This window comes from Lagenorhynchus albirostris, chromosome 12 (assembly GCF_949774975.1).
Source record: "Lagenorhynchus albirostris chromosome 12, mLagAlb1.1, whole genome shotgun sequence".
Taxonomy (NCBI): domain Eukaryota; kingdom Metazoa; phylum Chordata; class Mammalia; order Artiodactyla; family Delphinidae; genus Lagenorhynchus; species Lagenorhynchus albirostris.
The window spans coordinates 8603879-8619687 of record NC_083106.1 but is presented as its reverse complement, the minus strand read 5'-3'; the positions used below and the strand labels follow the sequence as shown (position 1 = coordinate 8619687).

The following is a 15809-nucleotide window of genomic DNA, read 5'->3' as shown; positions in this document are numbered from 1 at the left end:
AAGGCGGGTGTCACTTTTTCAATCCCCAGAGGCGGCCTCTCTGTAACTGAGCACCGTGTGGCCGCGCCCCCTACCAGCTGCTCCTGGCTCTTGATCTGATCCGCCGCCTGCCTCTCCAGCTCGTCCTTGGCGTGCAGCGCGGCCAGGCGCTCGGCCTCCAGGCGCTCGGCCTCCTCCTGCGCCCGCTTCCTCTCCTCCTCCAGCTTCAGGGCTCGCTGGATCTGGTCCGAGAGCTCTAGACACAGCGCAGAACCAGAGCTGCTCAAGGCTCCTGCCAGGGACCCTGCAGTCTTGCCCCGAATTCCCACCCAGAGGGGACCGGATGGGACACGAGCGTGAACACACCAACGCCGCAAAGCGGTGGACCGAGTTCCACGGTGCCGGGACCTCTTCTCCCCGGGACACTGAAGGGAACGCTCACGGTGGTGAAACTGCCCTCCCCCGGCCAGGCCCTGGCCGCACCCTCGTTGCGCTGCTCTCCCCAGAAACTCAGCATCTGCACCGCTCGCCTGGGTTTCAGCTTATAGCGGGGGAGATGCAGCACATCTCCGGAAACCGCAGGCCAAGCATTCTATCTCACGGAACCTTAACATCCTCATCAGAAACGGGGGATAATTCAGCCTTGCCCTCACAGGCCTGGGGGCAATTCAAAGGATTACTGTGCATAAAGCATTCGGCACAGAACCCACACAGGTGTTAATAAAATACAGAATTATTTTCTACAACCGTTTTATCACGTCTCTTCTGCAAGTCTCTACTTCGGGTGTGTGCTTAACTGGGATGTGTGTCCTTGGGACGGGGTTCCCTCCTGGTTGGCGTGCGCCGACCGTCGGCCCTGCCGTCCCAGCCCCCCGGGGCAGAGGCCCCGCCCACCTTTCTCCGCCTTCCTGGTCTTCTCCGCGTAGTCCTGGAGCCTGAGCATCAGCTCTTCCTTCTCACGCATCATCTGCTCTTTCTCTCTCTCCACGGTTTCTCTCCTTTTCTTCTCGGTTTCCAACTGCTGCCTGTTTCCGGGAGGGGAATCGGTGGTGGCACAGGAGGCTCAGACTCCGCACAGCGGCCTGGTCATCCCAGCCCAGACACATGACGGGCAGCTGCGTCTTGGTTACCAGCCGTCCCCAGCGTCCAGTCCAGGTCCCGGGCCCGTCCGTCCAGCAGAGGACACTGGTGACAGCACTGACCCCAGGTGCCCTGACTGCTCTCCACCTCGGGCTCGGGCTCTGCCCACAGCGAGACAGCTCCGAGGGCTGAGCCGCGGCCCTGCAGACTGTGATCCGCCGGCCCTTCTGCGGGGAGCAGCGCAGACACGGCTGCCCATCCCCGTGCCCGGGAGAACACGCCCCGACCGGCCCTCCTGCCACCGCCCGCCCCTGCTCACCGCTCCAGCTGCTTCTGCTGCTTCTCCTCCCGGGCCTGGGCCTTCATCTGCTGCACCTCAATGGTGTCGGGCTTCCTGCGGCGCATGTACAGCTCGTGGTTCCCCATGCACAGCTGCAGGATCCGCTTGTTAATTCGCAGGCGGGGGGCATAGAACACGAAGTCCTGCAGAAGAGAACGGGGCAGACTGCGACAAGGGGAACGCCTTCCTTTGGCTTTCTTGTTCCAAACCCGACTTCACCCACTTCTGGATACCTCTTCAAAAAGGACAAACGCAGCAGAGAGTACGGGCCAGAAAGGGGGTTCAAGGTAAAGCCACTGACCCCGAATGACAGACAGATGTTCCTGGTGCCGCGGGGCGCACGTTCTGCAGGACAAGCAGAGGGGGTGTGCGTGCTGAACCTCACGGCTGGACCACAAAGCTGCTCCGGGCCCAGCCCCCCCGGCCTTCAGGCTAACATCCTCGTCCGGCCTCTCCAGCCCCACAGCCCTGTCCGTCCCCGGTTCCTGCCCGCACAGCACAGCCTCTCCTACTTCACTGAGCTTCCATCTCCTCCGTCTCAGCCTTTCGCCTCCCATGCTGCTACCAGCGCACCGCTAGGGTCACCGGCGGAACTTTGATGCCAGCCCGTCAGCTCCAGGACCAGGTGCAAACGCCCTGGCCTGGCGCACGTGAAGGCCTTCCGGCCCTGACCCACCCCTTGTTCACCTAAACTGCACTCTTTCACACCGTGAGCACATCCGCACACAGTCCCTCCTACTTGGCATGTCATGTCCAATCCCACACACCCGAGGCCACAGCACTTCCACGAGATCTCTCCTCCTCCACGGCTGTCACTTCTGTGCCCCCCGCACCTGATGGGAGAGGTCAGCTGCGGCGTTGCTGGTGCCTTGCCCCGCTGGCTTGTTCCGCTCTCTCTCCCCCAACAGATGGTCAGCTCCCTGGAGAGCTGGGCCACGTTCATTCATCTCTACGTTCCCAGGACCAGACCAATGTGCCCAGGGAACAACTCTCTGCTGGTGACTGACAGTTCACGCGGCACTGTCGCATCTGACCCCGTGATACTGGGCAAGTCGCTCCATCACTCTGAGCCTCAGCATCTTCAGCTACAATTAACGGTCTTGTGAGGATTAACTCAGAAAATGTTCACAAGGACTTAGAAAGGCGTCTGGCACAATGAAAGCTGCCTCAGACTTCGGGCTGTCTTACAAAACCGCTACTGGAAAGCCGCTTTTTTTTTTTTTTTTTTTTTTTTTGCCGTACGCGGGCCTCTCACTGCTGTGGCCTCTCCCGCTGCGGGGCACAGGCTTCGGACGCGCAGACTCAGCGGCCACGGCTCACGGGCCAGGGAAGCCCTGGAAAGCCTTCTTAAAAACAAGAACAAAATCACAGCATCCAAGAGCTTTATGACTTGTGACCACACGAGTCCGGGACACGGATGACACAGGGTCTTGTTTCCTAGCTCCTGATTACCCCTGTAATTAACAGAGGCGACAGAGGAGCAGTATAGTTTAGAAACTCTTGCTAAAAGCTACTGGAGGGCTTCCCCGGTGGCGCAGTGGTTGAGAGTCCGCCTGCCGATGCAGGGGACACGGGTTCGTGCCCCGGTCCGGGAAGATCCCACATGCCGCGGAGCCCCTGGGCCCGTGAGCCATGGCTGCTGAGCCTGCGCGTCCGGAGCCTGTGCTCCGCAACGGGAGAGGCCACAACAGTGAGAGGCCCGCGTACGGCCAAAAAATATATATATATTGGAAAAGGGGCATGTGCTTCCTCTTCCCGCTTTCTCTTCTGAGGCACAGGGCCCTGAGCACCCAGATGCCGACCACTGCAACAGGGAGAGGGTGGCTGCGGCCAAGAGGCGGTGCCACGTGTCCCAGGGCGACTTCCAAAACCTACAGGAGCACGCCGCGCGAGCTGAGCAACAGGCCCAGGAAGGGCCTGCTTAGTGCCTCAGTCTGGTACACCTGTCCAAAAATGCTAGGGAGGCAGTAATGTCGAGCCTGAGAGCCCACGGACCTCCTGGGTGGAGGGGGGCTCTCCTTGGGGTTTCACACACTTGTTATTAAGTCATCGGGTTTCCCAAGGAGGTGTCTGCGGAGCTGGGAGAAGCGGGTATTTTTATTACCCACCTGTCTCCTATTACACAAAGAGAAAATTATCTCTCGTTACGGCTGCACAGCCATGCTACCCAAATGGGTCTTGACTGTGGTTCCTAAGTATTTGTAAAGAAACTCTAATTAGCACGAACTCCTTTTCAGAAAATGTCACTTAAAAAATATCAAGGGTCAGAACTGCAGGTGACACTCCCCACAGCGTCCGGTCGCCCGAAGACAGGGCCTGTGAACACCAGAGACAGCGAGAGCATGCATGGCTTCGCGGGAGGTGGAGGAGCCCTTGCGTGCCGCCTTGAAGGAGGCCACTTCCTGACTTCAAGTTAAAAACAAAAACTAGAAACTTTTAATTAGAGATTTCTAAATCCACGTCTCCAGCCCAGGCCTCCTGATGAGACCTGGGGCAGGCCATCTTAGCCGGCAGCGAACAACGTCCTAAAAACTGAAACCAGGCATGAGGAAAGCGAACCCAAGTCCCCAAGGACACGGAGGAGGAAGGAGGGAAGCCCTGGCGAGCTGTCGGGTGAACACGGGAGCCCCGGGGCCGCCCTCTGCGCAGGCTGGGCAGGGCCCGCTGCTGTCACGTGCAGGTCTCCATCCTTCCGCCTCTCCCGTGGGGCAGGAACAAAAGGCCCATTCTCGAGGGGAGCCAGCTGTCTCGGCCCCGTGAGCCACCCAGGCAGGCACTGAGCAGCACAAGAGTCAAGATCACGGCCCCGAACCGCGGCACCCGCGTGGCCGGGGGCGGAAGCTGCCTGGCTGAGGCGCGGGGCCAGCGCTCAGCCGGGGGCTTTGCCCAGGGGACCGCCCTCCACGCAAGCTCAGGAATCCCTCCCCCGGAGTGGTGAGGCGACCGCGACCGGGTCTCCTTTTCTGTCTTCTACGTAAAGGCGTGAACTTGGACACGTGGTGTTCTACCGCCCCGGGCGCTAAGCCTGCCTGCGGCTGCGCAGAACAGCCCTGGGAGGTGTGCGGGCCCCAAGGGACCCAAGCAGAGGACGCCTCCTCCGTGAGGCCCCCCAGACCCACGCACCTGAAGCCATCGCCCACCCCACCTCTCATCTGCGTCCCCCGATCTGTCACTCAGTACAGCTGCACTGTTAAATTCTCTGCCAGAAAGCACGTTACTTGTTTCGTTTGTCTTTACCCATCTCTTCACTGGCGTGTACACCTCATGGGGCGGGACCTGTCCTGTTCCGCCGTGCACACCATCCTAGTATCACGCCTGACAGCGGCATGTGACCAGCAAATGTTTCTCTCTCCCTTTTTCCCCTTTCAAGTGACGGCTTCACATAAAACCAGATTACAGCAAAAGTATACTCGGCTAATTCAACCAGATGTACCGCAATTGCCTTTGCCTGGGAGCTTGTGATTGTACAACATTCTTCAGCTTTTCGGAAGCTAAACTTAAACCAAATGTGAAAAAAACCATACAACTTAATTCTTAAACAGTCTACCCAGAATTCCTGCTTCTGTCACTTCTCAAAAAATGTTCCGAACAATCAGTAACGTCTCATGAACAGACAGTAGCCTACACAGGATCGCAGGATCTTCTCGCTCTGACTGCCCCATCTCACTGCCCACGTAACACTGGTAACAAACACTACGACCCTTGGTTCACGGTGCTGCATACTAATGTGACCTGTTACCATGGAGCTGGAGAGCCTGTATTAAACGCTTGTTAATTTAAAATAGCTGTGCAACTGCCCATGGAGCAGGAGTCATGAGTTTGCGAACAGCAGGAACACGGAAAGTGTCTTTCAGTGAAGACAATACTTCTACACACAGCGTCCAGACCTCTGGTTTTCCCTTCCTCGGGACTAACCCCTCGTGGGAGGAGCAGCTGGACAGCAATGCCACACGCTGTCCCCTGAGCGTTAACCGTCCCCATGCGGTGCCCAAGCCCTGGAGGGCTCCCAGACGTGCCTCTCTGAGCCGAACACTGTAACTAAGGAACCAAATTACATGAGACACCAAGTTCCTTCCGAACTGTAATTCTGGTAAAATTCACGACAGGCTCCAAGAAGGATAAGAATTTCTTCTAGTGGCAGTTTTTTAAAGAACAGATTTCCAATTAGAAAACGAATTCCTGGGCTTCCCTGGTGGCGCAGGGGTTAAGAATCCGCCTGCCAATGCAGGGGACACAGGTTCAATCCCTGGTCCGGGAAGATCCCGCATGCTGCGGAGCAACTAAGCCCGTGCGCCACAACTACTGAGCCTGCGCTCTACAGAGCCCGCGAGCCACAACTACTGAAACCTGCGCGCCTAGAGCCCATGCTCCACGAGAGAAGCCACTGCAGTGAGAAGCCTGTGCACCGCAAAGAAGAGTGGCCCCCGCTCACCACAACTAGAGGAAGCCTGTGTGCAGCAATGAAGACCCAACGCAGCCAAAATTAAATAAATTTTTAAAAAATTTCCTCCATGTCTTTTCAAAACAAAAAACAAACTCCTCACCCATTCCACCACTCTACATTACGTATTGTCTTAATCTTTTGAGCAAACGCAGCTGAAAGTTTACATAATTTCCACAGTGTACCGGTCTTTACAGCTGTTAGCTAACAGTCGGTATTCAAATTCTAGGATATGACGCTCCTTTTCTAGCTAAGTCCTCCCAGGATGACTGCCCAACAGGCTCTTCTTTGTGAGGGGCCGTTTCCTACATCAGCATCGATGTGTAGGTGCCAGTGTGAAGACCACCTGCGGGGCGCAGGGCAGTCAGAGGAAAACAAGGCGCAGTCTGTACCAGGAGGAGGGGGCATGCGGGGCCAGCAAGTCTGACGTATCCTAACGTGGGTAAGTTGCAAGGACAGTTCACCAAGTCGAAGCCCGGCCCCGAGGCTTGACCATCACAGTGCGTGCTCCAGGGCGTACCAGGGCAATGCTGCCGTGAGCACCCCACCCCAGGCCCACTGCCTGGAGGCAGGCTGGTTTTCCACACGAATATGAACATTTCACAAGCCCAGAAATGCAACACTTTGTGAAATGCTTATCATTTAGCAAAGGTCGATGACTCAGAACCGCCCTTTTCTTCATAAGGAATGAAGGCCATTTGGAAACTTAGATGACAAGAGTCAGCTGGCTGCTGACGGACCGCTGGGTTCCACCATAACCTCCTACTGCAATGCCCAGTGGCAGGGCCCAAGGGGACCTTAACCCTCCATGTAACCTACTGGGACTTCTTCCCCCCGCCCACACACACACACACAGGTAATTCTGAGTATCACCGGCTCCTTGTCACACAGAGAAATCTGACCTTTATCTTGGAAACGTATTTGGCTGCAAGATGAAAAACAGTAACCTGTAACTGTTATGAACTTACGGGAGCCTTCTTGTCGATGGGCTTAATGACAAACTTTTTGTCATTGAAAGAGATGTTCCTGATTTCGCTCCATGGGAAGCCAATCTTTGGGGTCAACCTAAGGTTAAAAAAAAAAGGCAGGAGAGTTAGATGTGTACTTGGATTGGCTAAGAAAGGTTTGTAAATCTATTCTTAATTTCTTTTAGTTTAATTTTAAAAAGTACAAAGCTAGCCCGAGAATCCTATTATGTAGTGTACATCATAACTGAATAGTTGCCACCTGTGCTAGGTTAGCTGACAGGTGGGTGTCACTGAGGGTCAAGCTCTAGGAAGCCTTGATATGGTCCCACTGGCATTTGTCTTTCTCAGTTACTACGTCCAGTCACCCCGGCTTGTAATCTTGAGGTCAACTCTGATTCCTAACCAGGCACATCCTTTCATCCTTTGTTTGAAGTATCTCTCATGACCATCTTTTGCAATTCATTCCCACATCACCACCCTAATCCCACCTCTCACATGCCAGCAGCCTAACCAACCAAGTTCCTTCTGTTGCCTACAGAACCCTACTTCCAGTCTGCTTGTCTGATTAATGTCCCTTTTGGTCAATCCATTCCCCTCCTGAAAAATGTCAACACTGCCGCCCCAATACCCCACCCCCGGTTCCTACAGGATGAAATCCACAGTCCTTAACTTCGCATCCAACAGCCTTCTAACCTAGACCCAGCTGCCTGGTTCAGCCCATCCTTTCAACACAGGGTTCACTGCCGCCCCTCGCATGGAAGGGCCTCCCTCCTCCCTCCCCCACCACTCCCAGACGTGCACCATCAGGCCAGCTCGCTCTCCCTTTCAGCTGCCTTTCCCCTCCCCTCTCAACGTGCAGTCCCTTATGCTACACAAACTATTCTTGTGTTATTTAAATTACTACATTATTATTTAGTTCTTTGAAAACCAGGCAGGTGAGCAATCTGATGGCAAAGACCACACCTTATGTTTCCTGTACATGCTACACCCAGGGCAGCTGTTCACCAGTGGAAAAGGAAAGGGCTGGTATGGTTCAAGTCCAAGGTTTCCTTAGCGTGTTGTTGTCTGTTTCTCCCTTCAGAAAACTGTTAGCATTTGCTTAATATATTAGGTGCTCTAATGTTGGGTGCACATATATTCACAATTGTTATATCTTCTTGATGAGCTGAGGGCTTGGTATACGGATTCTGCCCCTCTAGTTCTCATCTTGGTGATGCACGCTCTCCTGGCTGGTCAGACACCTTCCCACGTCATCCTCCAAGTTCCAAGAGAGCTCTCAGATCACACACCCTAACAGTAGCCCCACTACTGTCCTACTTAATCACTACTAGTCCACTACTGGCCGAAACTCCGGATTTTTAATTAGCATTTCTGGGAAAGCTTATGGTATGACTTCAAGACCACATTGCTCTACTTACCTCATAATTTCCACCCTCTTCTTCATCTCCTCCACCCTATTCTTTCAACACATTTACCATGGATGCCATTCCAGAAGCAACCTTTCAGAGATGCTGCCATGAAAAACCGTCCTTGCCATGAGCCACAGAAACTTCCCATTTAGAAAAGAGCAGGAGTGGGGAGGACTCTACTGCCTACCGACATGTTTAAATAAAAACTGATGGGCAATGTAGGTCCTGTTATGACAACACGAGCCAGGTCAAGGCAGTGGGCGTGGCCTCTGAAGGCCGGGAGTGGGCACCTAAGCCCGACAGACTTCTGGGACCCAACAGTCAGGGCACTGGCCAGGCTGTGGTTCTAAGTGTCCAATCTTTTTGATATACATCCTTTTTTTAGTTTTGTCCTATAGGATCACCAATGCCCGTTGAAATACATCTGGTTAACATGCTTCACAGCACTCAAAAAAGCATGCAGGGAGTTTGTTCAGTTATTTTATCTCCCACTGTATATGGGAGATATATATATATATACACACACACACACACACACACATATATATTGTTTGAAGAAGTAATTTTGTATATAGGTGTCTGAGCACTGGAAAGGAGCTCAGGATGTCACCTGGTCCTGCCATGGACGTAACCTCTATCCTTACGTGGAAAGGCCGTAAAAGAGAGACATCGGGTAGGCACTTGTTGCTTCAGAACACTTTCCTCCAAAACACAAGGCCAGCGTGCTGGGCAGAGCAGAAGAGCCAGGAACCAGCAGCTGCTCAGCTCTCGGCCACGCAGGCAGCACGGTGGGCCCGGCTTCCAACGCAACGATCTGTTCTCTGCCTCCTAGTTCTATACGAGTCTCTCAAAATAGTTTCTAACCCAGAAAACTTGGACCTTCAGGCTAGACAGACATCTTTCTCTCAAGGGTTGGGCATCCTGTCACCACGGCTTCCAGCTTCTTCTTTCTGCTGTACCTGCAAAGTTTGTCTTTTTTTAACACTCTGAAACGTTGTATAACAATTTATAGCCCCATAAGCAGGACTGCAGTATCGAAAGATGAGGACTAAACATGAAAATTATGACTCACCCCTAAGTTAAAGAACCTCCTTTTATTCTTGACCACAGTTGGAAGATTAAAGTCTTACAAGGACTTCTTTCTTTTTTTTTGTTTTGAGTTCACTCAGAGGACACAAACAGAGAAGGACCCACAGAGAAGATTTCTAAAGGATTTATAAGTCACAAATTTTAAAAGTGTAATTCTCGAAAGATTGGGGACCAGAGCTCTTTGGAGAAACAGCCGATTCCAGGGCTGGAGCACCTGGAGGTACCAGTATGTAGGAAGTGCCTTGAAAATAATGGGGTCAGGAGGGCCCAGGAGCCACTCAGAGGGGCTCCGAAAAGCAAATCTCAAACGATGTTAGCTACAAAATAACAGTATAGATTATGGCCCATAGAAGAAAACACATATTAACATACATAACTAAACAATAAGTGGAGAAATTGGTTCCTTATAGAATTCCATTAATATGTGTAAATAGAATGGTTTTTTTAAAAAAATCACCATTTCTCAAATATTACAATAACTGCTTCATGCAAGTCTCATCAATGGATGTAGAATTAATAGATGAAGTTTAAGAAACAGGATATTCACATAGTTTCCAAGACTCTCCCCTAAATACACTTGTCCATTACGAAGGGGAGGTGAGTAACTTTGCAGAGAAGCCTGGCCAATGCCACCTTGACCCGAGATCAAAGTCAACACCAGAAGCAGGATGTTCCGACACCACACGCTGCCTGCAAGGGTGCGACAGCACTTCTGTCAGATTCATGCCCAAAGCGCAAACCTCAGATCTTATCACGGGAAGGTATGAGACTGATCCAAGGTGAGGGATTTTCTAAAGAGTCAATGGTCAGTGCTCTTCACAAGTGTCAAAGCTGTGCTAGACAGACAGACAGACGTTGGGACTGTCCCAGATGGGAGGAGACTGGGGAGTGTGACAACTAAATGTAGGTGGGATTCCAGGCAGATCCTGGGGCAGGAAAGGGACACTGGTGGACAACTGATAAGACCGTTAACGGCATCACGTATCAAGGTGACCGTCCTGACTCTGCTACCTGGACTGTGTTTATGTTAAGGTGTTGACATCTGGGGAAGCTGCTGAAGGGCACATGGGAATTCTTTGTACCTACTATTTTTGGAAACTTTTTAAAGTCTGAAATGATTTCGAAACGAAGGGTTAAAACATTTACATTCAAAATGCGCGGCAGGGCAGAGAGTGAGGACGATGCTCCGCCTCTCGACAGGAGTCTGGATTTCACAGGCGTGTGTCTGTCTAACGTCAGCAAAGGAACACTCAGAATTGTGCATTTCGTTATAATTAAATTTTACATCAGAAGAAAATCAAAACATACTGAGCTCTAGCGAACAGTATGCATTTTGGGGGAAGTATACCGATGCCTGCAATTTACTCTGCAACGTGGGGGCAGCCAGCGGGGCGGAGGGCCGTGAAATGAGGACGGGGAGGGGCGTGACAAGGCCCGTGGCGACATGCTGATGGGAGGCTGCTCGTGGCCGCGGGCACGTGGGCTTCACTGTGAAATGCTTTTCATTTTGCAGTGTTGTGAAAGTTTTCACTGAAGAGTTTAGAAAGGTCTGGGGTGGGGGGATGGGCTGCAGATCATGGCACGCCTCACGGAGGGGGAAGAACAGAGAAGAGATGCCAGGCGCCCCCCCACCCCCACCCGGAGGCCGCGGAGATAAGCAACAGTGGCTGAAGCTCTTCCCACACTTCCATGTGGAAGAAAAGGCGCTTGGGGGGGGGGGCCTGGGCCTCACTCCCGCTCCCACCCTCTCTGCAGGGCAGGCCCGTCAGAAAACTCTCCCCACAGCCGCCCTTCCTGCCACCCGCCCAGCCACACTAAGAAGCCACCATGGCTTCTCCTCAGGCCCTCCCCGCATGTGTCCGGCCTCTCTTCTCGGCCAGTCTGAGCTGGGCTTCTAAACGTCCCCCAGAGGTGGTCTAAGCGGAGTCCTCGCAGCGGCAAACTTCTGTAAGAAACTAAGTTATTCAAAAATTCTGTCTGTTCCGCGTTCAAGTTAGGGTACCAAAGACAGAAAGGAGAGGATGGTCTGACAGCTGTGACCCGACGTATTTGTTAAAACAAAGCACACACAGATCCGAGAATCGCCTTCTGCTCTCCTCTGCGATACAGGTTAAGCCACTGACGGTAAGGCACGAAGACGTAACCGCCCCCGCGCCCGCCAAAGAAATCTGCCTGTGAGCATAATTTTAGAAACTGGAAAAAAATAATGTACTTAAATGGCTGAAACATCATTTCTAATGCCAATAAAATAGAAATGTAAATCAGAATACATGATTTGCAACCCCGGGGAAGGAATGTAAGGGAAGAGACACTTGGCCTTCATTTCGCCCCCTCCTGGTCTACAGCCCTTTCCCAGCATCCTCCCTGCTGGAGCCCTGGGCCCGTGGCACATTCAGAAACTCCTACGGACAGAGGACTAGGGGAGTGAGCCCTGGGAGGGACGAAGCCGGGGGAGAAGCGTGCTTGCAGAGCACTGAAGAATTTGGGGCAGGATCAGCTCCTCTAGTTTTTGTTGTGGCCTGAGGATGCCGGGTAGGGTTATAACACAGCTCATCTCAACTTTTTCTGTCCCACGCTGACAGCAGCGTGCGGGGAAGCCGCCTAATTCCTCCCTCTCGATGTTCTCTCCTCTTCAGATCTAAGGGTTTACAGAAAGGAAGACAAATGCTTCCTGTCCTACATGCTCCCAAAGTGACTGTTATACATACAATGAAAAAGGGACCCCAAGAGACTTTTTTCTTTGGGGAGAAGACCCTTTTGAGAGGTTGCCCGTTTCACAGCTAAGCTGGGGGAGGGGAGGAGAGCGGAGGCAGGACTGGAAGAGCCAAGCTGCTCAGAGTTTCACTCGGAGGAAACGGGATTTGCGTGGGTGAGGGAAGTCACAAGCTGACAGCACGTCCCTGCCTCTGGCTCTACCTGGCAGCTTGAAAAACCTGTTCGGAAGCCCCGGCCTTGGCTACGTCACAAGATCTGCTCATTCAGGAAGGCGGTTTCCCATGTATATTCCCACGAGGCGCGGTGCTCCCTGCTGACCAGCTCCCGCCCTCCAGCTCAGGGGCCTGGGCTGGTTTCCCGAGTCCCTGACTGACGCAGACTGTTTCTGCCTGTCCACAGCACTGGGTCTAGCACGCCAGGGAAGGAGCAAACCAAGAGTCCCCAGTAACTCACTTCGGGTCCTCAGGCGAGTCCCTGCGACCCTCTGCTAAGCACGCCACGTCCTAAGCGTAACTGGAGTCGTCCGACTGGCACCTCGCCTCCCGGCGGAGACGCTCTCCTCCACCCACTCTGGGCGCGCGGTGGAGGGGCTGGAACGCCAGGCACCGGTCCCCACCCCAGGGGAAATGGGTCTGGACTGTGGGTCCTGGCCAGAGCGCCTGTGGCCGGGATTATGGTGGACTCTGTACAGGTTATCGTGTGTCAGAAGCGGCGCTGCTGCCCTCAAGAACGTCAGGGTAGGGGCGGGAACCTGGGGCCTGGGGGAGCCTAGAGCAGGTGGGACAGGTGAGCTGCCACTCCAAGCCCAAGGAACAGGGAACCGCCGAAGAAAACTTGTCCTCGCCGAATCAGAATGATTTGTGTGTGTGTGTGTGTCTAGCCCCTTGGCAGGAAAAAGGCATCTGCGCAGAACTGGTAACCACAGGAATGGGCAAAGGAAGCCGGGGGAGGCCAGCCTGCCTGCACTGAACTGCAGCAGGGCCCACTCCACAAACTAACACACTGAGGCAATCGGGTACCTCCTGCAGGTTCAGAGGATTTAGCTAGACTGTCCGCACAGAAAGGCTACTGTGTGCAGAATCTCAAGGTCCCTGATAGCACCATAAATATTCTGGGTCGGATCAGCACACACCTCCAGCCGCCCAGCACTGCTGGCTGGTGGCTATGGGCGTGCTGGTACCTACAGGCAGCTGGGGCGGCCTCACAGGAAGGGGCGGGAGATGGCTTCCTGCAGCTCTTGTTCTTTCACAAGCTCCAAAGTCCATGAGGTCACGGACCGGTGTGGTCCACCTGCTGGGCCCCTCGGCACGTGCTACACGTGCTAATAATGAACAGGCTAAGAGAGGAATAACGCACACCTCTGAACCGACCTCCGACATGGCCACGTCACAGTCGCAAAGCTCTTAAGCGTCAGACACTGGGCCAGTAAGTTGCTAGATAAATACTCTGAAGAGAACCCACATGCACATTTGCCATTTTCTCCATGGTTTCCAGGCCTGATACCCCACCAGCTAAAGAAAATATAAAGTTCAACTCACTTATCATCTTTCTCATAAATATTTAGTCCAAGGGCATCAACTCCAAGCCAAAGGTCTGTTCCTTTCTTATTTTTTATCTCAAAATAGTTGATCCCATACATTTCCAGGTCCTGGGCAATCTTCAGATACTCCAACATAGCACTGTCTCTGGGTGGGGAGAACAAACATTGGCATCGTCGTCAGCGTGCGCCCCGTGCTCGACAGTTACACCGCCACCAGGATCTGAAACGTAGTGCATCACGGAGGACGGGCTGACAGCCAGGTGCCTCCGTCGCTGTCCCTCTGCCGGCCTGTGCCCCAAGTGGGCGCCCAGCCATCCTGGACACTGACCACGGGCGTATGTCACGTGTCAGGAAAGAACCGAACTGGCTCGTGCTGCCCACTCTGGACACACAGGGCTTCCCTTGGAAATTCTATCACCGGGCACGACCTCTCTCTCTCTGTGGCCCACACCGTGCTTCAGGGAGCCCACCGTCTGCCTCACTTGGGGCCACTGCTTGGGTTTTGAGTTATTTCCCTCCACAGAAGATGCTCGGGTCAGGCAGGAAACTCTAAGGACACAAAGTCTCTGAGGCCCAAACTGCAAATGAACTTCTGAGGATGGGACATCATGCCAAGAGCTGCTGCCAGTGCCCGAGAGGAGGATTCTAGGACAGGCATCTGGCCGCTCCGTTCTCACCAGCCGCAGGTCCCACCCCGACCCTCTCCACACCTCGCTGGTGCTCCTTTATTAGCAAGTGTTTCTCACTTGGGATCTTTTTTTTTTATATTTACAACCTTTTGAAGGCAACCACCTTATGGACGATGAACGAATCAGCACCTCTGTGACAGGGAAAAGAAAACGCCTGGTGGGCTGCGAGCAATGCTCCGGCCCCCTTGACTAAAATGAAGAGTTTCAGACACAAGCTTTTCTTTCCTCTGGAACAAGGAGGGGAGAAGGCTGGAGGGACTGAAGGTGTAAACCAAACCACTTCTGCCCTGGTGGCGGTGGGGAGGAACAGCTGGCTTCGTTTGGGAAGAAACCTCACCAGCAGCTCCTTACCTTCCCTGCCCCTTTAGGCACGGCTCCGAGCGAGTCACCTGAAGGACCCGAGTCCCCTGCAAAGAAGACCAGCTCCCAGCCCAGCACTCACTTGAGCATCCCGCGGTGCTCGGCGTGCCACACCTGGATCCGGTCCTCCCACTGGTCCCTGGTGAGCTTGTGCTGGTCCATGACTCTGGATCGCAAAGGAAGAGGGCACAGAGCCGTCACCCCAGAGGGCCGGGAGCAGCGTGCGACCGGCCACTGAGCACCCTCACACAGACCCTGACTGTTCTTTCAAATAAAACCATCTACTTCCTAAGATGCGGCATTTCTATTTATGACAATTAACAGCCTGGACGATTTAGAACCTGGAATGAGACAAACCCAGTCTTGCTGGAAACACTTTTAAAAGGTGTTTTATTTTAAGTGGCCTCTCCTTCCGAAAGAGGTAATTTATGTGACCGCCAGTAAATAAAAAGATTGAACAGGGGCCGGTTTACCATATACACCAGGGAGAGCTGAGACGGTTCCACTCCAGCACCTGTGGCTCCTGTGAGGAGGGCCCCCTCCCCTGCTGAGTCCCTCTGTCGCAGAGGCCACTCCAGGGTCCACCGAGGGGTGGCAGGGCCTGCGGAAGGCCGGCCCGTGACTGCAGACAGAGTCCCCAGCCTGCAGAACACTCGCCCTCCACAAAGCCCTTCTGCCTGCCGACCCTCCTGACACGACGCTCGCACGCGGGCCCGGCCCCCGCCGGCTCACCTTTGGGGGATCAGCCGCTCGGAGCCAAGGTACCCGGACTTGTGCAGCTCCTTGCCGTAGTCCCCGAACTTGGCCTGCACAGCGTAGGAGCCCAGGAGCACCGCCGTCTCGGGCGGGCAGTAAATCTCATCGCTGAGAATCCCCTCCTTCACTTGCAGGAAGAAAAGCTTCTGGGTGATGTCCTGGATGAGCTCCTCGGACACGTCTTCGGGGTAGAACTTGGCCCGGAACTTGAACTGCAGAGGGTTCTCCTTTCTGACCTCCTGGGCGGACACCTGGGCGGCAGAGGCCAAACCCTCACTGCAAGTTCGAAAGACAAAGACCTGCCTTCCCAACACAGGTTTTAACCACTGACTCAAAAGCGTCCTTCAGGCCAGTTTTCAGAAGATAATGTTTGTTCTGAAAGTCACCTTTTTAGCATGGAAGACAGAAGGCCAGTGAGAGTCCTGTTACACCCTCACACTAGC

At 53.8% G+C, this 15809-nt stretch overlaps 1 protein-coding gene across 1 annotated transcript in view; it reads right to left on the bottom strand.

The window, feature by feature from the left end:
- The window catches only part of EZR (ezrin), a 49739-nt gene that overhangs the window by 2835 nt on the left and 31095 nt on the right, over positions 1-15809 (bottom strand). Inside the window, 7 exon segments of the mRNA XM_060168283.1 lie at positions 75-235; positions 874-1004; positions 1379-1542; positions 6809-6905; positions 13560-13706; positions 14693-14776; positions 15343-15617. Of these exon segments, the coding sequence (XP_060024266.1) occupies positions 75-235; positions 874-1004; positions 1379-1542; positions 6809-6905; positions 13560-13706; positions 14693-14776; positions 15343-15617 (1059 nt within the window).